Source organism: Telmatherina bonti, assembly GCF_933228915.1.
Source record: "Telmatherina bonti genome assembly, chromosome: 1".
Lineage (NCBI taxonomy): Eukaryota > Metazoa > Chordata > Actinopteri > Atheriniformes > Telmatherinidae > Telmatherina > Telmatherina bonti.
The window spans coordinates 28,728,587-28,747,257 of record NC_136619.1 but is presented as its reverse complement, the minus strand read 5'-3'; the positions used below and the strand labels follow the sequence as shown (position 1 = coordinate 28,747,257).

General features: G+C 39.1%; 1 protein-coding gene across 1 annotated transcript; it reads right to left on the bottom strand.

Annotated features, from left to right (window-relative positions):
• Window positions 1-11,428: 11,428 nt before the first annotated feature.
• LOC306754890 (uncharacterized protein) lies at window positions 11,429-16,205 on the bottom strand. The gene is made up of 2 exons (XM_079239031.1): window positions 16,064-16,205; window positions 11,429-13,874 (listed from the first exon to the last, which is right to left on the bottom strand). Exon 2 carries the CDS (start codon window positions 13,864-13,866, stop codon window positions 11,953-11,955), a length of 1,914 nt encoding a protein of 637 aa, XP_079095157.1. The 5' UTR covers window positions 13,867-13,874; window positions 16,064-16,205; the 3' UTR covers window positions 11,429-11,952.
• Between the last annotated feature and the right edge of the window lie 2,466 nt (window positions 16,206-18,671).

Here is an 18,671-nt window from a genome sequence, read left to right as displayed (position 1 = left end):
AAGGAAGAAGTGGGATTATAGCAGCTGCATAACTGCAAATAGTGTTGAAAAGACTTTAGATATCAAGGTATCATAAATCATATGGACAGACCAATATGCTGAATGGCGGGCTGCCTATTTCAGTATTTCAACTTCAAAACAATTCAAACCACAAAAGTGAATCAAGACCACTTCAACACCAGAGTTCAGTCAGTCATTTTCTGAACTGCTTAGTCCAGTTAAGGGTCATAGGGAAGCTGGAGCCAATCCCAGCAACCACTGGGCGAGAGACAGGGAACACCCTGGACAATTTGCCAGAGAGACAAACAATTATTCACACTCACAGGGACAATTTAGAGTAACCAGTTAACCTAACATGCATGGCTTTGGACAGTGGGAGGAAGCCAGAAATAACCCACACATATTCATTGAGAACATGCAAACGCCACCATTCAAGCTTCCACCCAGCCAGGCTTGAACCAGCAACCTTCTGGAGGCCACAGTGTAAACCACTTTGCCACTGTGCAGCCCTACACCAACATTGCTTGAAAATTGAGGCAAAGATTTTGCTTACTCATCCTGCAAATATATACTGTTTGGTTTTGTTTTTTTATTTTTTTTATTTTCCCATTTAAAAGTCGAGATATGACTAAAATACCTACTAGATCTGCTGATGCTTGAGCCATAAAAGCCACAAAGAGAACACAGAGACTGTCTGCTGAGTCTGAAAAGTTAAAACTAAACAAGATGAAAAGGTAATTAGTTTTATATCTGAAAAAACAGAACCTGTTAAAAGCCTTAGTTCTTTTAAATTAGGTGTTAAATCCATGAATTCGCTATGACCTGTAATGAAGCTGAGAAGTTTGTTTTCTCTTTGACTCTATTTCCTTGAATATGTACACTGATGATGATTATGATGTATTTGTTATATATTACTCAGTGTATGTATTTCCTTTTCCTTTTTTTATATATGGTCATGTATAATAATTTAGATTGCCTTACATATGTGTGCTATATATTTTCCCCATATCACAAAAGGCAGAAAGATTTATACCAGGCAAGCTCTTCACTTATATGAATCTTAATATTTTCCCTTTTGTAAAGTTACCAAAGGAATGAACACTGAAGGGAAAATGAGTGCAGAAAACCTGAAACTTGTAGTAAATAAGTAATCCATTAACTGGGGTCAAAAACCTTTGTGACATTCAGTTTTTCTATGATTAGTGGTGATAACATCCGTTTGTGATATCCAGTCTGTTGGTTTTCCTTAGCCAGTCTAGTTATTATGAATTGGCTTGAATTGACGTGTCTGTAAAATGCTCTAAGATGACATTCTTGTGAAGTGATGCAATACTATGCTATGCCACCGAAACCAAAACCAACTGTTTGAAGCAACAGGGAGATCAGCAGCTTTTGAAAATGCCTGGGGTGTTTTACATTTGCCTTCCAGTCATTCTTCAGTCTCCCTCACATGCTGAAAGAGGTTTAAGCGTATGTGCTTATAGAACAAAGCAGTGTGGAGCTGCCAGAGTCTGTGTTGTGGACATATGGCTTTGGTCTGGGCCTGGGGCATCATGGGGGGATGGAGGCATAGGGCACTGTCCTTATTATATTTGAGTATATGTGTATTGGAATGGATCAATGACAAAGTTAAAGAATTTAATGAAGCGTGTAAGGGGTCATTGACAAAAAGAGACACCAGCACTTACAATCTGATCCGTTGTAACAAAGGGGCCATTTTGAAGTCCTTGTTTATTTAAAACAATGAAACCGCACCCAGTTCACACTTATCATTTCACTCCATTTTGTCTTTCATGGAAACACATACACTGATGCAGACACGAAAAATACTTCAGTTAACTGGTTAATGCTTGATTCAGTTTTCAGGTTTGAACAATAACTACAATGATCAGTATGAGGGTGATAGGACCCAATTTTGTTTTGGATTTTAAGGGGTGGGGTGTGTTTATGTGTGTATGTGCTGTGTATCCAGGGTGGAGGGATTCCTGTTTTATGAGTTCTTCCTGCTTCATGCTGAAAACATCAGCTTGAATCTTTGCAACTAAATAAGCATAGTCAGAGTGGTCATCTTTACCAAGAATAAAGGAAAGTGCTTTTGTGGCTAAGTCTGCATGAAATCATTCATCTGGAGCCTTGACAAGCAAAATGGGTTTTATTTTATTTTGTCTTCTGACAAATGGTCATTGTTTTCTTCACAAGACAATAAAAGACAGAATAATAAAAGAGAACATTTCCAAAAAACTCTATTTTAAAACATGTCTATAGTCTTTGTTATAGCTTAAAACCCCCACTAACACAATACAGATAGAATTTGACCTTACTTTGCATGCTCTCCTCTCCTCTGTTGCCATAACAGTTTTTGAAAAGCTGGGACGATGAACTGTCACAACTCTTTTAGAGTTCTCCACAGTTAAACAAATGCTGACATGCCAAAACACAAGAAACACAAAGGACCCTCCAAGCTGAAGTAAAATAATGCTAACTTTAATCAGCGCATAGATGCATTCAGTTTACTAGTGATGTGTTTTTTGCCAGCAAAGTTGTCATTTTTCTGGAATGTGTGCATGAGGCCTGTCTGGAGCATTACTCCAGAATTCCCAACCGTTAAAATATAGTGGGAAGTCGTGTTCAGTGTTTGTAAAAACAAATGTACAGAAAAATGTATTACTCAAAGTATTCTGGCACATTCTTCAGGAGCAGGTCTGTGACTGCAGTCCACGTGTCTGGGGAAGCTCGACTGTATGTGATAAATACCTTGAGTTGCTATTTCCAGTTGTCTCCTCAGATAAGTGCTTTTAACGTCTACCTGTCACAGAGCAATCTCTAACAAATGTGATATACTCTTTAGAGTAAAATTAAGTGTAGCAAGGGTGACTGCTACATTTCATAGAGATTTACCAATTTGCACCTTAGAAACAGAAAGCATGTATTATTATTTCTCAGCTTGCATCCACAAACATTAGTGTGTCTGCTGTGAGTGGGAATTAGGAAAATTAAGCATTTCAAACCACCATACCAGTCAATCAATTCCCGTTTCAGCTGGCCTTTAATCATGTTGTCTTTACATTGCAGCACTACCTCTCCTTTTCAAGGCTAACTTCCTGTTATGACAAATACCTGCTACCATGATTATCACCTGTGAACCCCATTATTTGTGCAATTATGTAGTTTTCAGATTTACATTGTTGGCAACGATGTGATAGCAAACTTGAGTAACACATTCCTATGTCAGAATCTGTTCAGCTGAACATAAGCCATATAAGGGCCATGAGACCAGCTACACAGGCAGTTAGCCTCTCTTTCAGCTCCATAAATCAAACAGTTGACACGTTGTCATCTGTCAAACTGTCAGTCATTCAGAGGGTTAGCAGGCAATTGAAATAGTGGGTTCCTGCAACTTGCCAGTACTCTAATCAGCTTTAAAACCCACACCAAGTGATACTCAGTGTGCATGTGCAGGACATTAACTTGGGGAAATTAAGTGCAGCTTGGATTACGGAGCTGCACTAACTATCCAATCCAATACTCTAAGAGTGTGTAGGCTAGTTTTACTTGAAATGCTTGAAGATTGAATTGTCCAGAAACCAAAGCTGTCTCATTAAAGTGAGGGAAAGTTTAAAACAACTATGGTTAAAAGGCTGATTAGTAGGACGAGGTATAAACAAAAACCAAAAAGATCTACCAACTTCCCTGACCCATCTCTTTACTTTTACAGTGGAACATGAACTTCAACCAGTCTTTACGCTCAGTGCTGTGATCAAAGTAAATTACATATTAATCGTATTATGTGAACATAATTGTAAGAAGTAGGGCTGGTCTATATTTGAACCTATATGTTTGCATGTGTGTGTGTTTTAAATCATGTTATCCTTCTTGAATAGTTTCAAGATGGATGTTATCACGTTATCATGATAATTTTTGCTAGTACCTTATTTTTGGGGCTGCAATTAGGTTGGGTCCGTGTCCCAAATTGCTTTAATTTTTTTTAAACCTCCCAAAAAGCTTTTGTAAGATTCCAGAACTGATTTGATCTATTTCAAGGTGTAGGTCACATTGCACTTCACAAAAAAGGTAAAAACAAAACATGTGCTGTCAGAAAGCAAGTAACTTCTCCAGCCCTTTGGGAAATACCTCAAAAGTTCTTTCTGAAAGATGACCAATCACTTTGTCTCCAACTTTCTGTTTCTGTCTTTTCTATCTGCTGTAATTTTAATTAACTGAATGCACACAACCTAGAAAACCCTTATGCTTCCCCTGCAGCTTTCTCTGCAGTTACCTTCTCCAGTAAATGTCTCTCAGCTCATTTTGTCCTTTCCAAATCTGTGTTAGCTTAAAAATGCTGGGGGTCATTTCAATTCACATATAAATAATTCACCAGGGGCAATGCAGCCAGCATACAGGCACTGCCCCAAACAAGAAGTAGCTTTGATTTAGTTTTGTCTGCCAACAAAGGCAGAGTGAAGGTCATGTCTCCCCAGTGGACATTCCTCTGCAGCCTTACTGGCTGGTGCTGAAGAGATTAACAACAGGAATTTGATTAGAAAGGCAGAAACAGCATCAGTATATGATTTCAAATTATTAAAAAAAAAACAAAAAAAAAAAAAACAGAAAAGCATGGATTACTCTTTGCATTCTTATTTTTATGCCTTTACATATTGAATAAAGAGCACTGATGTCAATGTTACTGTAAAAGAATATCATTTCCAATTAACTGTCTGCACAAAATGCTTAAAAGGTTAAATAGAGGACTGAACTTCTCACTTTGTGCCTCCTGTAGCCCACAGAAAGACGAATCAAGGTGACTGCACACAGACTGAGTTTCCACATCTAATCTACAACACTCATTGTCAACAACCTCTCTTTCAATGACAGTGATATACAAGTATAAGAGTTTTCAGTATAAAACTGTTTTTTTTAGGGGTTTTTCTTTTGTTTTTTGGAAATTGTTTAAGGAAAAACCAGAGAACACAGAGAAAATGTATTCAATTCACCCGATTGTTACAGATATTAAGGATCATTAGTAGAAATAATGCCTTTTTCTATTGTAAAAGCTGCAAAGCTTCCAGTAGCTCAAACAGGGATGAGAAAAAAGTAATAAATTCAACTCCCTGGGTCAACATGAGTTGAAACTCTTAAAACTGTTCAGCAAACTTAGCTACAGTTCAGCTGTTGGTGTTACTTTGAGGGTGATGGGATCCAGTGTTTCACAAGGAGGAAAGTCAATATAATGCTCTGTTCCTGCTGTCTCACTTTAGTTCTTCTCAAAAATCCCATCGAGTTTTCTCTGACAGTAAGTTTGTCTCATAATGGCTATTTTACGGAAATTCTATGTTAAACTAGTATTTTCTTTTTCTTTTTGTGACCAGTAGGTTCAGGTGCTTAAACCTAATCAAACACCCAATAACACAACAAAAATTATTTATGCATAAGTCATAAAGAACTCAACACTGTCTGTACAGATCATCTGTGTACAATTTAAAATAAGAAAATAAATAAATAATGGACTCACTTCAAATTTGAAACAACTTTCCAGTTGTGGAGAGTTGTGGAGAGAATTCTATAATCCAGTCTTGGATTATAGAATTTAAGATCTAAGTTTTGGAAATTTTAACTGTAAAAGTAATCACAGGTTGGATTTCTAAATCAGAAAATGATAAGGACATGCTATGAATGTTTCAACATATAAATCTTGAAAACAGTGAATACAAAATCTGTCTTTTGTTAGTGCTGACATAAAATAAGATGGATCTGGTCTGGTTTACACCTGTACCTGTAAAAAGAAGTTTGCTTGTAATCAGTAGAAATAGCTTTTTTCTCACCTTAGATCTATTTGTGAATATCTTCCTTCTAATTCACAGAATCTCTATATATCAGTGGGTATGAATGTTTCTCAAAAACTGCTGATCTGATCCATTTAATATTAACAAGAAGTCTATTTGCTTTTTAATGTGCATTGCTCTGCAAGTGCAACCAAATAACTGTCCGTTCTACATAAACATATGCATGCATTAATGTGTGTATGCTTATTTGTTCTGCACCCTCATATGAGGCTTTTTTGTCTGTTTTGTCTATGAATACAACATCACCATATTCCTAAAGTCAGGATATGCATGAAGTTAGATGTCTGATTCCATGTATTCCAGCTGTGACCAGAAGTATTCTCACATCTGAACTGGATTGCATCATCTTTTCATAGATCTACACAAATCTGCAGTTGATGTAACAAAGACTATGACCACCTGCTTAATCAAATCAGCAATTTGTAGATGTTGGTTTTTTACAGGGCCAATATTTAAAAGATGTATTGTATGTGATGATAATAAACTTAGATAGTCTGTAAAAAAAACTTAGTTTGGTGAATATGTTTACATTTATAGCTGCCTCAAAAAGACGGGGATGAAAGGATTACCAAAACAAGGAGGAGCTAAATGTGATGGAGGGGAAATCAGAAAAGAAAAGTGAAAACCATGCTCTCCATTACATCTCTGCATTTCTTATTAAACGGATGGGTGTAGCAGAGGGATGCCACCTCAACTTTCATTTTGGTGCTGCCCTGCAAACACAGCAACATTGAATAGCTGCTGATACAACAGCCTGGACACTGAAAATGTCAGCAGGGGCTGAGCCAAAGTAAAAGCTGAGATGGCCTCCACACTAACCCTTGCATCATTTAGGGATGTCAAGGCTTACCTAGGTTTCTACGAAGGACAAAATCAGTTTCTGGGCTTCTTTTATCAAACACGAGGGCACTGTAAAACAGCAGCGGTCCACTGTGTGCAAGTGTGATGTGCTCCTCTGTGTAATTATTCTTGTCTAAGTAGTCTCTAATGTAGGCGCATCTTAGAAAGATATCTAGTCTACACAGTTCATAATCACCCCACCACCACACACACACATACACACAAGCACACACACACACACACACACACACTTAAAGTGCTCAGTCAGTGCAGCAGCTGCATCAGCAGAGTGAGACAGAATAGAAAGCAGTCGTTTGTGTGTGCGTGTATGTACATGCTGGGTGAAAGTGCGCATGTGTAAGGCGGTAAGGGAGATGGGATCTCTGAGCAGACAAAGAGGAATCATTTGTACTCTCAGCATCCATTACACCAACCCAGTGGATCAATATTGATCCTTACCACCGCTGAGCTCCATCTAATAGGCTTCTGGTCTCACTGATACAATGACAGCATTAGTGCACATGCCCGGATGGATGGATTCAGTGCTGGATTGATGCACCACGATCAGTAGCAGAGAGTCGATAAGCAATAAAGCGGCTAGTTTGCGGATTTACAGGTCCAGAAGAGAAAACTTAAGAGTCTCTCACTCTAATAATGTGTGAAATAGAGACAACAAGAAAGAGGCAGGAGTAGTAGAAAAATCAGTTTGCTCTCATCAGCACCGTTTAAAGCAGGAGAGTAATCAATGAGAAACCCTCTGTTGATCTTGCAGCCTTTCAGTCCTTCAGAGCACCTGCCTCTGAATCTTTTAGAAAGGAAAAGAGAGGAAGTCTGTGCAGTAGTGATAATAAAAGCATCAGGCATCAGTGGAGTGCCTGTGTTTCTCTAAGTCTGTCGGAGATGAGAAAGGGTGAAAAGGGAAGAGCGACTTGTTTGTTTTTGGTTGTGCGTGTGTGTGTTCCTGCCTGTACTTCTGCTCTGCCACCCTCCTGTTTAAAAAATAAATAATGATCAGCTGTTGCTGTGATTTAGCCACCTGAGTCTTATTATCTTCACAGCAAGCAAACTGGATGGAACGAGTATCTCAGATCAGAGAGCATTTCCGTCTGGCCAGTCTTCCCTCACACCCTCGTGTCATCCCATGATTGCTATCTAAATAACAGGATAGGCGAAACTAACAAATAATTCACAGAAGCGCAGAGGGCTTTGGAGCGTTTTAATCATTTCTGACCTCTATAAAGAAACAGGCATCCTATTAGACCTGCGCTAAATTTCTCTTCAGACTCTGAAAACCACATTTTCCTTTATTTTAATTGTCAAACATGTTGTTGATACACAAAAGTAATTTTACCTTTGTAAATTTTAAAATAAAATATGTGGATTTGTGTTTTTACACTCAAAATATGACAGAATAATATTGTACTAAAATCAAAGTATTTGTGTGAGTTAAATGCCAAAATTTTGAACTTGTTTTAATAATTCTAACCCACATTCCAGAAAGACTTGGTTTTAATTACTATTCATTTACCTTGCAGCTCTGGTTACTGCTTATTCAAGTTTTACTAAACAAACAAATGTGAGGCACGTAAAATGCTGCATACAGTTAAAGATTAAGCCACGCTAGGACAGGAAATGTTAAAAAGTTGTCCAAATCCGTCAGACTGCCTCGCAATTCTTCAAAGCATGTTTTATATATTATTTCCTATTACTAGTTTGCTATAAAAACTCTGACAGCTACTACACTGAAAGATCTGAATGCTTCTTTCACCACAGCAGTAGAGACATACTAAAGAAGTGAACTGGAGTTTGTGGAAGGTGTAAACAGAAAACATAATGAGCAGCTTTTACCTTATGAAAGATAAATCACTAACATCATTTCATTGACTATATCACCACAATCCTGTGGTTTTACTGTTTCTGTTAAGTTTGAGCACAGTTGATGAACAGTTGAACTCTGTGTCTCTATGTGGCTGTTCTTCAAATATGCTCAAAGGACTATAAAGAAAGTGCTGTTTCCTAAACTGTAGGTTTGTGTGAGATACATTTGGTTTTTGAGCCACGCCTGCTTCACTGCCTCTCTTTCATACACATGCACACATCGACAAATATTCATTAAGGTTTCTGCAGCATATGCCAGAGTTTATGAACATCAGTTATTTGTAAATGAGTTATTAGTAAATGAGTTTTGATAATGCTCTGCATAGAAAATAAAGGAAATCATGTTTGTTCTGGTAGCTCAGTGTTTCACAATTCCTTTTCCTTCTCAGGGGCAACAGTCGGGGAAAGCAAAACCTTTGGCTAGTCTTGATATAAGGAAAAAGAGACTGAAACACAGTCTGAGCTTTGTGCAGGAGCTTGCATATAGAGCACATAGTGTTAGGGTAACCAGGCAGTGCAGCTGGCCTTTCACAAACATGCAACTTTAAGGCAGTGTGTAAATCAAGATCCAAAGCACAAGGACCCTGTTCTCTTACACAAACACATACACATACAAGTGAAATAAAGATGCACAAAGTTAACTGAGACAATGCTGAAATGATGAGCTTCCAGTATTAGATTTCAGCAGTTTCTATAAACCTGTGACAAATCTGGTAATAATTACTAGGAAATATGAACAAGTACTTTAAATAAATCATTGCCAATCTGCTTAACCTGTTGGTCTTTTATTCATTGTCCCACCCACTCAAAAAGAAAACTGATATTGGATATATTTCCTTGGAGACAGGCTTTTCAGTAATATACTTTAATAAAAGATAAACGCCCCTTGGACAGAAACTGTTATCTTTGTGATTTTAAAACCAACACTAGCCTGCTGATGTCACTGAACCTAAACTACTTAAATGAGTTGCTTTAACTCCATAAAACACTGACATTTGCTTTGATTATTATATGGAGCTGTATGGCGGTGTGCTGGTTACAACTGACACCTCACGGCAAGATGGTTCCTGGGTGGGAACGGGCCTTTTTGTGTGGAGTTTGCATATTCGTGCGCATGGGCTTTCTCTGGGAACTCCAGCTTCCTCCCACAGTCCAAAAGACATGCATGGGTGTCACACACACACACGCACGCACCCCACCCCACCCTGGACTTGTCTGGAATAAGCAAGTACAGAAAATGGATGATTATATGGAGGAAAAACAAGTAATTCTCTCGAAGCCACTGTGTTGAGGCAACTCTTTAAATATTTCACTTTAGTATAAAACTGCTCCCAAACCAGCAAACCAGTGACATCCACAAAAACGAAGAAAAACTTGCCAGAAAGCTCCTTGTCTCTGCCCTAAAAGCCTCTCCACAACATTCCTGTCATAAATATGTAGTGCTAGAATATTTTTGTAAGAAACTAAAAAAAAAGTTGGTATGCTGGATCTATTATGGAGCTTCTTCTATGAGAGGTTTCCATTATCACCACTAAATCTCTTCTTATGCTCTGATCCATGGTCCAGTAGTTTTTTCCTGGTTGGGTGACTATACGCAGCTAATATGCCCTTTTACCTCATACACACATATATACACACATACATTCAAATACAACCCCTCCCCTCAATCCACAAGTGTTGATTAGTGGAAACAAAAGAGAAAAAACAAAAAGTAACTCCCCCCTGTTAATGTGTACGCATTTGCACTTGCTTGGAAAAGTTCATCTACTATGACATTCGTGTCAGCAGCAGGCGTGGCAACATTCTGCACAGGGGCCTCAGGTAAATGTCAAAACATGTTTGTCGCCTGCAAAAAATACCATCTAACTGTGATCCAGAGATAGTCTAATATTGCTCTGTGAAACCATCTGAAAATGTCCAAAGATAGAGAAGAGTGTCTTGGTTTATTTTTTCTTCTTTTTTTCAATGCAGCATCAAAGGCTTTGATCCCACAACACTTCCCCAGCCCCCTCTTCCTTTTCTCTGCCTCGTGCCTGCATTCCTGCCCCTCCCCCTCCTTGAGCTTCCCTTGACGGTATGGATCTGTGAAATGTTAGCAGAGCGTGCTGCCATGGCATCAAGCCTCCGCAACAGGCATAGAGATGGATGGCATGACAATGACAGAAGCAAGGGTTAACTCTAAAAAATGGTTAAATGTTATCTGGACACAGTGACTTTTTTTTTTTTTTTTTTATTGTTCTGCCAACTTGATGGTCTATGTCGACACAAAAAATCACCTTAACTTTCACCAGCTGTAAACTGTAGAGGAAATAAATGCTAACATGTTTGAAATCAAAAGAGCCTTGAAATTAAATAAACCAGATGTGTTTCTCTTGCAAATGCAGCAACAATCTGTAAGTATGCACATGATGGATTTTATGGTTTGGAAGTGAGTTAACTCCCTGCAGCAGGTGCTCAACTGCAAACTTATACAAGTCAAAAGATTCAAGCGCATGTCCAAAAGTTTATCAGATGGTTGATGTTTGTGGAAGGTATACAAAATATCTAGACGATTTCAACGTGATAGCATGCTCTACATTTTCATGTGAAAATGTGCGTGATTTATTTGAAAATGGTGACTCAAGTGCATCGGTTTGATAACTGAAGCTGAATGATCTTTGTAAAACCTAAAATGCTCATGTTTTGAGTTATTTTGGGTTAAACTCAAAGTTCAAGTAGTAATAAATCAATAACTGAGGCCAATGGTTCTCATAACATTTTGAGCCACAACCTCCAAAAAAAACATTAGTGCCCCCCCCCCCCCCCCCCCCCCCTTCCTTTTCCTCTTGAGAAGATGCACGAAAAGAAGATCAGTGTGGGCTACAGCAATCTCTCTTTATTCTCTATTCTGAACAATCATTGTAAAATGAACAGTCCTTACAGGTACCAATATTATAAAAGGCCAAACATTTATGTCATGATGCTTCATATAGTAATAGAAAGGTTATATGAAATTCTAAATCCAATACTATGCTAGTAATTAATGTTTTTCCAATGACCCACTTTGCATTTATCAGTCTCAAACATACAAACAGATTTATATATTCATTATTACCAGATTTTCTTTTCAGTATTTTTTTTCATGCTGTCCAGCTTTAAACTATCGATGCAAATCTCTTCTCTGCACTCCCATCTCACTAGTTGTCTGTCTGTCTGTCACACTATATCTTCAAGTGGTTGAATTTCATTTTTGGTTACTCAAGAGAAAACACCCTTGTCCTGAGTTACCACTAAAGACATTGCAGTGGTTACAGAATTTCAGAAAGCCTAGCTGTGTTTGTGATACCTTGATAGCTTTCTGTCACCATCAAGGGGGTTGAACTGAATTCTCAGTGACGTAAAAGACGGCTTCTGTTCAGACTGCCTGGGTGACCTCAGTGCTGAGACCCTCCACCATTTCTGTGACTGCATCGGGAACCTCCTGGACGTCCCCACACAGGTTCACGTCCTTTTTCAGTTCAAAGTCACTCTGCTCTTGGGTAGGTGTCTCCTCTAGCTTTTCATCCCCATTAACACATTCCTCTGCATCTGTGACCATAGTGGCAGTGTCATCTTTGCACTCCCCATTCACCGCTGGAACTGCATCTGCCACATCCTCTGGAACAGAAGAGTTCTCTAAATCTCCATTTTCCATCTTGCTTTCCACCTCAGACTCTGGACAAGGCACTTCTTGAACAGGGTCTTCAGCTGCCTTTGCGGTTTCAACAGTAACGTCGCTGGCAGAGACAGACTCCGAGATGACTATCTCAGGGACGGGCTCTGCTGCCTCTGGCTCAGCAGCTGCCTCGGAGCCAGAGGCTTCTGTTGAAACAGATTCCTCTTCAGCAGGCTGATTTTCAGCAGCGGTTATTGCTGCGTCAGCTGACAAGACCTCAGAAGATTCTACCTTCACAGTCTCAGGTTCAGTAGTGTCAGATGTGGCTACAGTTGGTTTTGGTTCACTTTCTTCTACTTGTTCTACTGCTTCAGGCTTCACGTCCTCAACTTCAGGTTCTGGTTCTGGTGATTGGGCTTCCTCTGGCTTTGTGGCTTGCTCTGGTTCAGGTTCTATCTCAGGTGCTTTCACAGACTCTGACTCTGGTAGTTGTTCAAGTTCTGGCTCTGGTACTGATTCCTGCTCTACTTTCTGCTCGGGCTCTGCCACAGTCTCTGTTGCTTGATCTGCGTCTTGTGTTGGCTCTGCCTCTTGGGTTTGTTCTGGTGTTGCTTCTGATTCTAGCACTGGCTCTGTCACTTGCTCAACTTCTGGCTCTGGGTCACGGACAGCAGCAAGAACAACTGTTTCTTCCACAGTGACTTCTGGCTCAGTAGTAGTTTCTGGGATGGGATCTGGCTCTTGAACATCGGGCACTGCCTCTTTGCTGGCTAGACCAGTATCTGGCTCTGGTACTTTTTCTACATCTGCTGGAGGTTCTTTAACTAGGGGTTCTTCGGGTTCAGCGGCAGACTCAGGCTCTGCTTCAGCCTGCACAGGTTCTTCTGCTGCTAGAGCCGGTTCATCTGCTACTTGCTCCTCTGTTTCTGGACCTGGTTTCTCTACTGCCACAACTTCTTCCTGTTCTACTGGAGCCACGTCTTCTGCTGGTGCAGCTGGTTCTTCTACAGGAACTGCTTTCTCTGGTAATGCAGCTACCGATAGCTCTACCAGTGCTACTACCTCTGCAGCTGCAGCTGGTTCCACTGGTGCTGCTTCCACTTCTGCTGTAGCTGGTGCTTCTGGCACTGGAGCTACTTCCATTGCCACTGATTGCTGTTCTAGAGCAATTTCCTCTGTAGCAGCAGGAGCTGGTTCCTCTGACACAGTTTTAGGCTCTTCTGGAGCTTCTACAGTCTCTGCTACTGGAACTGCTTCCACTTCTGCTGCAACTGGCTCTGCTAATACTGGATCCGCTTCAGCTGCTGCTACAGCTTTTTCCTCTACAACAGGAGCTGGCTCTTCTGTTGCTGCAGCTGATTGTTCAGCTACTGCTGATGCCAGTTCTGGAGAAGCTTCCTCTTTAACTGCAGGGGTTTGTTCTTCTGATGGTGCAGATTCTGAAGCTACGTTTACGGCTGCCTTTGCTTCAGTAATGGCAGCCACTGCTGCCACAGTAGTCTCCTCTACCACTTTGTCTGCCCCAGCTGTTGACTCAGCTCCAGTGGGTGGGGCTCCATCTTCCACTTTAGCAGACTCTTCTGCACCAGCATCCCCTGCAGCAGTCTCTTCTTTTTTGTCTTTGGGGTCACTCACATCATATGCTTTTCTTTTCTTGCTCAGTCTGCCTCCCATGATGGCTCCTGTATGAAGACAAAATACATTTTCCATGTAATTCTAATTCACCTGACTTACATAGCTCAGAACTTAGTAAAAAAAAAACCAAAAACATCTTTAAAGCTTTTGAGCAAGAATATCCTTGATGTGAGGATACTACTACTTTAAAAAACTCCTGAACCAGTCTGACTTACTACTACAGACCTAAAACTTAATCATGTTGTCAATTGGTATGTGTCATACAAGTGAATTTGTCAAGAGTCTAATCCCTTTGGTTTGTTTTTTTCTGTTTAAAAAAAAAAAAAAAAAAAAAAAAGATAAAATCAAGATAGCTGCCCATCTATTTATCTTGGGATTTCTTTCACTGCCTATGCAAATCTGATCTAGACATAACAAATCATATTCAACTGTGTAGTGACAATATAAATATTGATTGCAGTTTTATCCAGAAATGTTCTGTGACTTTGACTTAGAGCTTTCACTTCCATAGAGAAGTCCCTTTGTCTGAAAGAGAACGGGAAGTTCAATTAAGAACTTGCTCCCTGTCAAACACACTTTGGCTGGAATACAAATGTTAATGCATGGGAACTTTACTGAGGTCAGGCAGCCCCGCAGACTCGATCCTTTCAGGAATGTCTGAGAGGCTCAATGCCAAATGAGCCCAAAAGTCCAAGTTAAAACTCAATGATGTACATACTCAACTATTTCTCTTTTAGTATAACAAACTACAATTATTTAATGTAAAGGGTCCTTCAACAAACACAGAAACAATTCAGAGCTGACTCACATTCATTGTCTTAATTGTTAAGGTGGTTCTTCTGTAAACTCATTTAGAATTGTCACAGTAATATGACACTTAGTGGTGCAAATAGGCCTATGTGCTGCTGACATAAGTTCTTTGACTTAATTTCCCAACACTGTTGTGGCTGTGGAGGAAGTACATACTGCAGTGATTGCCACAGAATGCAGCAGTGACAAAATAAAGAACGGGAAGTTTATCTTTGTGTTGAGGATTAAATTTCAGCAAAGAATGAACAAATAAGTCTGGTTGAACACAAACTATAAAAAATGGGTCACTTTTGCACTGGTTAGGAGGCATTACATCTGTTTAAATTCCCGCAGACTGATTGTGTGAAACATCTTGATTAGACCTACTTGCCAACATTTGTGTATGTTTCAGTGTTATGTCCATATAGGACTTTTAACCTGCATGGTAGAAGAGGATACAGGTATGACCAATCGGGAACTGTCCGTAGTGCTGCAATAGAGCCATAAAACCTGGATGCGCCATAAAACCTGGCTGGATTAATCTGGATACACCCAAGACACCCGTTTGAAAAAGTCGTCATACCTGCTTTCATCGCATTCATTTCATTGGAAGTGTATCCTTCTAAATGATTACAGCATACTTTATGTTCATTTCTAATAGTTTTCCTCCCTTTCCTGCTTTTTTCTTTTCCCCATACCTCTCTGTATGTCTCCAGCTTCAAGACAAAGCCAAAAGAAAGAAAGAAAGAAAACTTCATATTTTTTAAATCAAAATATTGGCAGTCTTGTTTTTAATTCACAGTGACGTCAGAGCCATTTCAGACAAAGTGAAATTTAAAAAGTAGACTCATTTCTAGACGCTGATATTTGAAAGATGAAGGACAAACACATGCAAATGCAAATGGAGTCTCCGGAATGTGCCGGCCCCTAACAAAGGATGGGGGACTCCTCACCAAGAGCTGATTTCACTTACAAAAGCAACGGGTTGGGCAAAGTTGGCAGAAAACACTGACGCTGAGATGTAGCTGCTTTATGGAGGACTGCAGCAGGTTTCTACACAGCGGAATTAAACTATACACGAGCAGGAGCATTGAAAGCGGTGCTCCATCCCCCCATCTCAGGCCACCCATCGCTGCTTCCCTCAACTACTGCTCAGCCCTTTTTTTTGTTCACGAACAGTTAAAAATGTGAAATGTAAAATGACATGTTTGTAGGACAAAAGGTCTTTTTTTCTATTAACTTTATTCTACGATGTTTTATTCTCAACATGATTAAAGTAAATCAAATAATAAAACACTCTTATTATACTAACTTTTAAACATAGGCTATATTTGCAGGAGGATGAAACAATGGTAAAGTAAAATCTTTTTCTTTCTTTCTTTTTCTCTTTCCTTCTTCAAATGTACAACCAAATAAAAAACGACTTTTTTTTTTTTTTTTTACTGACCTGTACTTTTTTCTTTTTATAAGAACTCAGTAGGTCTTCTTTTCCAGTCTGGATGGAATAATGGAGGTAACCCTTTGGAGTGACAGCTGCAGATTCCGCCCCTGCTCTCCGAGGTGCAGTGTGTGTAACTGAGGAGTGCCCTGTCGTAGTTTTCTGGACATCTGTCGCTATCACAATCCAGCCAACCCGACGACTGCTCTGTCTGCAATCTATACCCTCCCAGTATCTATAACCCCTCCTCTCCCTCACACACCCACTACAGCGCACGTTTGTTTCCCTGTTGCAACAGAAATATTCATTGGAGGGAGTAGGGAGGGGGTCATGTACGAACCACCAGTTATTACACTTCGTTGGAAAAAAAAAAAAAAATTGCATATTTCTTTTTCTCTCAATCTGTCAGAAAGAAATTCTTTGGTAAATCGCGTTAGTGGTCTCTCCGGGAGTAATGGTGCAATATAAATTATGCATAAGAGACATTATGTCAGTAAAACCACTTGAGCACAACAGACTACATAACACAAACATGTCAGCAGAATAACATGCATACTTATTCTTCCTAGAGTTACAAAGAGTTAAAAATTCACAAAGGAAATTTTAAACAATTTTTTTAAAAACATTTTTGGGTTTTGTTTTTTTTTTTGTTGTTTTTTTGGCTTAAAACTGCTAAAATCAGTAATTACCAAATTTATGGAGCTGCTATAATTTACAGATGTCATGACATTTTGAACATACAAGGACAGTCTGTCTCGAATATGTATGTGCATAGCTTGATATTGATATAAGGTCGCCAGTCAGTCACATTAAAATGGGTACATGTTCACCACAACTACTGCAAAGTAATCTGAAGCATTGCACCTCTTTGCTATTTGCCTTCTAGGTGTTAATGGGACAAGTCAGGTCTGAGTGAGACTTTATGAAATTCAACAGACGACCTTTCCAGATAATCATGTTGTCAGCTTTTAAGAATTTGATCCAAGCTGAATGTCACTAGAGACTTCACAGGCAAGAGGTGTCCGAAAACTGTTGATAACTAACACATGTTTTAAGAATACTTTCTGAAACCATATCTGCAACAACGGTAAAGTGATTGTACATGTAAATAACTTGCGTAATCTCATGAAAAACTGTTAAAACGCACATAATCAAAAAAGCTGTTAGCAGCCCTGCCTTTCAGTATAAAGATTAAAGATTGGATTTATTTGTCTTCATGGTTTCTTTCTGCGAGAAAACACAGAATCGATATAACTGCAAAAAGCTATTTGATTGGATCACTCAAAATCACCAAGCCTGCATTTAATCACAAATGAGTTGGTATGAAACCCGACAAGTAGATCTTCCTGCTTTTTGACTCAATCATGGGTGATTTTCAGTTTCACTTAGATGAGGAGCAGTTACTACAGATTAAAAGAAAGGATGCATTAGAGCAGTGTTAATGTTTGCCTTTTTGATTTGACATAACTCAGAAATCTCCAGATACAAAAGTTTCAGGTTGTTTAGGTGGGTTTTTCTGATGTTTTCTTTGGTTCATAAATGTTTTGTGTTCCATTTTCACCAAATATGTTGTTCCTTTTTAAATAAACATGTGTTTCATACATATAGTGAGTGAAAAAATGAGTATGGAACCTTTATAATATAAAAAAAAAAAATGTTCCACTTGAAAATCCTGTATTATTGAAGAGACAGCGCCCTCTCCTGTTATTAAAGTTGATAGCACAAGACATCCACTATTGAGATGGAGAAAACCTGTTGGCCTTTAAGATCAAATTTATCAAACTAATATGTTTAATTCATTTATCTAGTTGTGTTAAGAGAAAGTGTGTCTCATTTACAAAATGCTAATCTGAATGATGCATGTTTTCATCCATGTGAACTTACAAACAACTCTCATACTGTATATCTACACATACAGTACCAGTGAAAAGTTTGGACTCACTTTCTGAATGGATTATATGGGAAAATGTGTCCAAATCTTTGACTGATACTGAATATATATGTGATAGAAATATTATGAATCATATCTATATAGAAATATTTTAATCTAGTGATGTATTTTAATAATTAACTATATTCTATTCAATATAAAGAAAGCGGTTCCTTTTAAACTGGTGTAAAAACCAAGACATAAGCTCCATATTGTTTGTTTTGCCTGCTGACAGCAGGGCCAAACAGTGACAAAAGAGAAGGGAAGGCTGACTTTCACATGATGCAAAAGCTGTGGAATGTACTCCCAGGAGTGTAACCACCATCCCAGCCAACCACTCTGCTCCACATAGACAAGAACCAAAGACATGAGGGTAAGCCTTGGAAAATCCCCCTAAGTAATGGTTAATGTCTAAAGCTCATTTGTCTGCAACTCCTGGTCCAGATGACCCAGACTGACATAATGAAGGAAACAAAGCAAGATAAAGAAACAGGTGTTTTGTGCTACATTGCACACTAAGGGTCTATAGTTCACCACCACAGTGAGGGTATGCAGGAATGTGACAAACTGCATGGTCTATGCACAGTTCCCAGAGACAGGGGAGGGCACACATAGAGGGATTCGTTTAAATCTATGATTTATTTAGGAAAGTTAAGAAATATTTGTGGTGTGCATAATTGCCATGCT